A 7,053-nucleotide genomic window follows, 5' to 3' on the forward strand; every position below is an offset into this window, starting at 1 on the left:
GTTCTCGATCACAAAAATATTGTGGAAGAATAAAAGAAATAAAAGAGACAATTTTGTTACGTTGCAGAAAATGGCCTGCCAAGAAGATTACGGACGGCGTACACGAACACACAGCTGCTCGAGCTAGAAAAAGAATTCCATTTTAACAAGTACCTGTGTAGACCGCGAAGAATCGAGATTGCCGCATCCTTGGACCTGACGGAAAGGCAGGTAAGAATGATTAAAAAGAAATCCTCGATGTACAGCCTTTCTGTATCAACTGGCTTCTAGCGTAAGCAAACCGTTCGTTCCACTGATTGCAGGTGAAAGTTTGGTTTCAAAACAGAAGAATGAAACACAAACGTCAAACACTAAGTAAAGAAGACGGTGACGAGAAGGATGGCTCGACCTCTGAAGGTATAGAGAAGTCGAAGGGCGAGAAAATGCTGGCCATAGACAGCGACGAGAAGAAGAGCTGCCACAACTGTGATATATCTGGCGTGAGCGACGTGGGCAGCACACTGTCTGGTGACGTGACCGAACTGAGCTCGTCGGGTCGGCGAAACAGCAGTAACAATAATAACACGCCCACAGCAACGAATAATAACAACAGTAATCCAGCTTTCAACGCGAACAGCAATGGAGCCAGCAGCGTTGGTAGCACGAACAGCGTGTCCAGTTCATTTGAAAAGATGATAGCAGACGATGACTCGAGATCACAAGACGGTAGTGAAGTGACATCCCCGAGCGTGGCTACCAAGAAATTGTCCAGCGATGTCAGAGTAAAAGTGGAGAGCGGCCACAAGAGTCCGAATCCGGGCAAGCAGCAAATTTCCGTCAGCAAGAAGTCTCCATCGGCGAATACCAAGGAACTCTGCTCGGTAAACAGCAATGGTGTCTTATTGGCAATGCCCGATTCGACTGTCAGTACGCCTGTACTGCCTGGTCAAAATTCTACCAGAAGTCTCACACCATCTTCAACACCTGGGACGCCAGTATCCGTTCAGTTGCAGCAGGGAAGTCCTCTGGGGATTCAAGCTACACACGCAGCATACATGCAGAGACCAAGAAGTTCTCCTTCGTCTACCAGCTCCGTGGCTACTCCCATGATGCATGGGTCGACGAACGCGGGCACGATGTCTCCTCACGGCGGCAGGAATATCAGCAACAATCAACAAACGCATTTCCCGCAACAAAGCGTGTACCAATCGACATCTGCCATCGAATACAGAAACGGAGTACCTAGTAGACAAGCTGTTCCAGCAGCCGCGCAACAAACTCAGTCGCAGAACAATTATTGCTCCAGGGATACCTATCAACAACCTCGAATCTCCTACCCAGGTGACGTCCATCCCCTATACGCCAGGCAAAACCAAGTCCTGGGATCCCGAGTGGGTCATCACGTCCGTGCGACTACGGGCGCCGCCTCCAGAACGATGTACAATTCTACCATGCAGTTTCATCAACAACAAAACCAATACGCCAACGCTGCAGGGGAGTACAACGGCTATACACAAGCAGGCCCACCCTATCATGCGCCTTATCATCGAACCATGCAAGGTAGCAACGCCTACAACACCAGCCAAGGTTATTCTGCTCAACACGACCAGGCAACAGAAAACTACATGACACCGGGTAATTACGGCTATCCTAACAGCGGGAATTATCACGCAACTAATGAAAACCTTGCCTCTCACGGCCACGCTGCTGTGTCTGTTCAAACTGCGCAACATTATTACAACGACATCCAACAGCAGCAACAACATCAACAGCAACACACGGCAGAAGGTTACGTCACGCATCAGCCTCCCATGCATCCAAGTTCCGCAGACTATCGAGCAGGCACCAAGTGCCACCCAAACGCTTACTACGAGCAAACCAGTCAACTGCACGTCCATCAGGGCGGCGAAGCGTCCAACATTCCCAACAGTTACGTGTCTTCGCCAGATCCGTTTCCAGCGCCAGGGATGACCACTACGGCAACCGCGATCGCCGCAGCCACTGCCGCTGTCATCACTCCGCCAGGAAGCGCCAGCCAAGCGGAGGGCAACGCCGATTCTTACAATTACGGCAACTTCTACGCGGAACCAGTGCACACATCTGCCCCGCCACAATCCGCGGACAATAGCAACAGTTCGTCAGACTTCAACTTCCTGACGAACCTGGCCAACGATTTTGCGCCGGAATACTATCAACTCAGCTGAGTTCACGAGACCGAGAACCCTTGTCAGCTGGACTGGAGCGACGAACAGTGTCTCCTGAACGCGTTGTACTGATGGCGCTCCTTGTGATCGTTGTGACCGTTGCAAGTGTTGGATTAGTAGGCAGTGGTTGTCGAGGAAGATTCGGATTTCAATTTAGATGGATTAGAGTGACGTGAAACGAAAGCAGCCGCGGAATATGTGAATGTCGTGTGGGTGGTGGATGTGAATTTCTGCGAGTTAGAAATTATCATAGTCGAAGAAGTAGCAATGAAGATTGTTTCTTCCTTTTTGTTTTGTTGAAAGAAATTTTAAGAATGGTATTGATTAAAAGCTGAGATTTTCTCGAATAAACCGAGCGACTAATTCATTATAAATATTTCCCTAAATAGAGTCGATAGGCTATGATCGTGTAAATAGGGTTTCAGGATCGGAAACAATTTGTTGCAGCCGCGAGATGGGCTTTTGTTTCTTCGACTCGAATCGAAGTTTACGTGTGATGGACTTTCTAGATATAAATGAACCCATGATTATTTGAAAATGTAAATAATATTTGGTAGATACGAAGGATCCAGAGTTTCTAACACAGGACTCGATTTAAACAGATGCAAATAGAAACGTGGAGAGAGCATTTGACTGGATAATTCGATAATGAATTTCAATAGAGAGGAAATGGAGCGCTTTCAATGATCTTCGTACCGGGCACTTTAATCATTTCCGTCCGTATCAATGATTGCTTCACCTGTACCGACCATCGACTGGAAGAAGTTGAAAACGCGTGGAGAAGACCGACGAGTGATTTTCAAACAGTGCGATTTCACGTTCATGTGACAGAGTGTGTGTGTGTGTGTGTGTGTAAATAAATTAGAAATTTAGAAAAATAGAAAAAATAACCAGGTGCAAGTGCAATCTTTCTAACTTAAAACAAACACGATTTCTATCGTGTAATAGATAATTGCATGATGATCGCACCGGTCTCCAATCGTTCGAGTTCGCGTGTGCTTCACGCGACGCCATATTGTTGCGTAAACGAAGCAGCAACCGTATCGATGACGCCATTTCCTTCTAAATCGACCTAACCTGTTCGCCTAACGGTTAAAAGGAAAACACGAAAAATATTTCAAATACTATACAATATTTGGCAAAGTGAATTAGCAATTCACGAGCAATAATTCTTAGTGAAATAACGCGTGTACATATAGGAAGCTAGTTAACCAGAAGATTTGCAGAAAATGAAATAAGAAAGAGAAGATCGATAGTGTGGGGTCGTGACACAAGCTAAGGACAGAAGACAGTAATCGCGGAAGCGTAAACGCTTTAGAGGATGATGAAAGGTGTACTCGTAGTTTTTCAAGCAGGTTGAGAACGTTTCGTGAAAAAAATGACGGAACTTTATGGGAAGTTCGTTCACACATCTTTCAAGAATTTTTTTTTTTTTCACATTAAACGTCACGAAAGAGTTTGAACGATCCGTCGAACGTCGACGAAGTTTCAGTTCGTACACATTGCACGCAGTTATACTCTCTCGACGTTTATTTTCAATTGTACAAGGAAAGACAGATTTTTCGTTGCTTCTGGTCTTAGACTATGCGAGATGTGAACGCTACGATGAGAACTTGATCGTTTGTTCGCCAGGATCATCCATCTATTTCGTCGTAATTTCTACTAGACTCTACAGATGTAAGCGAACCAAATAAAGGGGCTCGCGTCGTTATCGGAGAAACAATAGCATAAAACGGTTACGAGATTAGATCACGTAGCTAGCGACGCGTGAAACCTTGATTCTCACCTCGACTCGACAGTGGAATATATTTAATAGTGCGCCAGTCGTCGTATCTGGTTTGTATAAAAAGAAAAAAAAAACGAAAAAGTAAATAACAAATGGCATTTAAGGAGCCACGATCGTTTACACGAGGACTTCTTTGTATATAGCGCGCTTACGATAATCGTACACACGGACACATGTACACACGGACACGTACACGCATATACATAGATACATGAGAAATACACATTGTTTATTCGATTCTGAATGTATGAATAACCACGCGATCCGAAGATTCCATCTTCTGAACGTGAAATGGAGAAAAAAAAACGGAAAAGCGACAAAAAAAAAGAGATAACTGTAAATGGGAGGCGATCATTGTGTACATTCGTTCATACAAACTTATAAAACAGAGAGAATTGTTTCATCCTATTCCGAGCGCTCGCGATTTCGTTTAACCCCTTTCGACGGATTAAGCACTAAAGCAGATGATAAGTGGACATGGAAATGGATGATAATAAAAAATATCATTATAAAATTAAACAGGATTCGTTTTCGTTTCCTTTATTCCTCCCCTCCTTCTTCCACCTTGTCTTTGTTTAATCCTGTCGATAATATAAATAAAGCGAATGCTTTATTACCATCTATAGAATATTATGTCAGTGATTAATTACTTACAAGAGCGACTGCTTCGAAAGTAAATACATTTCGCTTACTACTCAACGCAGCAGTTACGAATAGGTTATGATCAAGAGAAAAATTCCACGCTCGATTCCTCTTATGAGAAAATAATTACTTGTACCTTCGTTTTAGCCTGCGTTACAGGAATTTACTTTTAATACACATGTTCGAAGAGTATACACTGGTCCGACGTTTTCGTATCGAGGAAACAGACGAGTCTCGCGTCAGGAAACTACAGACGATTGGCCAAAGAACACGATATACGAAGACAGCGCGCAATTTGCGCGCGCGAATCAATTTTAATAGGGTGATAAATGCGGCGCATCGCCTTGGTAAAATATGGATCGTGCACGCCGCTCCAGAGAACCGCGCTAAAAATAATATTTCAGTTCGATTGCTCTGATATTTCGAGTCATCCATCATCGTCGCTCCCTTCGCTGACACGGAGCTCGCAGGAAACGCCGATCCGAATACATACATTTCGGCCTGCTCCTCCTTCCGCCAGCACAGCTAAGGGATCCTCGAAATTCAGACGTTCCTCCAGGCATCCTATGCGCAATCTTGTGATCATCGTATCAGTGATAATTGAAGGGGGTATGGTCAAAAGTAATCATTCATTCGATATAATGTCTTGTGTTTGAAATTGAAGCTTGTCGAGAATATTGAAATAAAAATTAATATAATTTTCATTTTCTATGTTGTAAGTTTTCTGTTTCCTTACATTTGTCATACAATGTTTTCTGTTTGTAATGTCAACTTTTAGAGAACGTTGAAACGAAGATTGGTATACATTTCATTCTGTGTCTTGCATTTTACGATATTTTCACTTGTGTTATGTCATATTCATTGCTTCGATAGTATAGGTTGTCCGGAAAGTTTCGTTCCTTTCATAAGGCGATAATAGATGAGCAACAATTTTTGTTTTATATTTGTTGAGAGTTTTGGATCTTAATAGCCGAAATAATGGTATAGGGACACTAAATTTACACTTAGAATTCATATTAGAATAGTTATGTATTTATTTGATAAGCGATTTCAAAGATATTCACCGATACACACTTGCACGCGTCTCAGTACTTTCTTCCATATCCGACTGTTCACCGACTGAACAGTTTACATTCAGTTGTTTTCGAGACGCATACATATACTTCCGTACACTGATATTCACATACAAGTATTACCACTACGCAACTATCCTAGTCTAGCACATACAATTATACATATCTCAATAGCGGTACAATGTCTCCTATTTGTAATATCAACTTTTAGAGAACGTTGAAACGAAGATTGGTACAAATTTCATTCTGTGTCTTGCATTTTACGATATTTTTACTTGTGTTATGTCATATTCATTGCTTCGATAGTATAGGTTATCCGGAAAGTTTCGTTCCTTTCATAAGGTGATAATAGATGAGCAACAATTTTTGTTTTATATTTGTTGAGAATTTTGGATTTTAATAGCCGAAATAATGGTATAGGAACACTAAATTTACACTTAGAATTCATATTAGAATAGTTATATATTTATTTGATAAACGATTCCAAAGATATTCACCGATACACACTTGAACACGTGTGAGTACTTTCTTCCATATCCGAATGTTAACCGACTGAACAGTTTACATTCATTTGTTTTCGAGACGCACACATATACTTCCACACACTGATATTCACATGCAAGTATTACTATTACGCAGCTAACCTAATCTAGCACATACAATTATACATATCTCAATAGCGATACAATGTCTTCTGCTTGTAAAATCAACTTTTAGAGAACGTTGAAACGAAGATTGGTATAAATTTCATTCTGTGTCTTGCATTTTACGACATTTTCACTTGTATTATGTTATATTCACTGATTCGATAGTATTAAGTTATCCAGAAAGTTTCGTTCCTTTCATAAGGTGGTAATAGATGAGCAACAATTTTTGTTTTATATTTGTTGAGAGTTTTGGATCTTAATAGCCGAAATAATGGTATAGGAACACTAAATTTACACTTAGAATTCATATTAGAATAGTTATATATTTATTTGATAAACGATTCCAAAGATATTCACCGATACACACTTGCACACGTCTCAGTACTTTCTTCCATATCCGACTGTTAACCGACTGAACAGTTTACATTCATTTGTTTTCGAGACGCACACATATACTTCCACACACTGATATTCGCATACAAGTATCACTACCACGCAGCTAACCTAGTCTAGCACATACAATTATACATATCTCAATAGCGGTACAATGTCTCCTATTTGTAATATCAACTTTTAGAGGACGTTGAAACGAAGATTGGTATAAATTTCATTCTGTGTCTTGCATTTTACGACATTTTCACTTGTATTATGTTATATTCACTGATTCGATAGTATTAAGTTATCCAGAAAGTTTCGTTCCTTTCATAAGGTAATAATAGATG

The 7,053-nt window shown here is 41.3% G+C and overlaps 1 protein-coding gene across 1 annotated transcript in view; it reads left to right on the forward strand.

Annotated features, from left to right (window-relative positions):
• Nucleotides 1-4,488, forward strand: part of LOC117160380 (uncharacterized) — a 62,742-nt gene extending 58,254 nt beyond the window's left edge. The window contains exons 2-3 of the mRNA XM_076626326.1: nt 48-210; nt 303-4,488. Coding sequence (XP_076482441.1) covers nt 48-210; nt 303-2,183 — 2,044 coding nt within the window. The 3' untranslated portion in view covers nt 2,184-4,488. The remainder of the gene's footprint in view (nt 1-47; nt 211-302) is intronic.
• Nucleotides 4,489-7,053: the final 2,565 nt, after the last annotated feature.

The sequence above is a fragment of the Bombus vancouverensis genome, chromosome 18 (assembly GCF_051014615.1).
Source record: "Bombus vancouverensis nearcticus chromosome 18, iyBomVanc1_principal, whole genome shotgun sequence".
NCBI classification, from domain to species: Eukaryota; Metazoa; Arthropoda; class Insecta; order Hymenoptera; family Apidae; genus Bombus; species Bombus vancouverensis.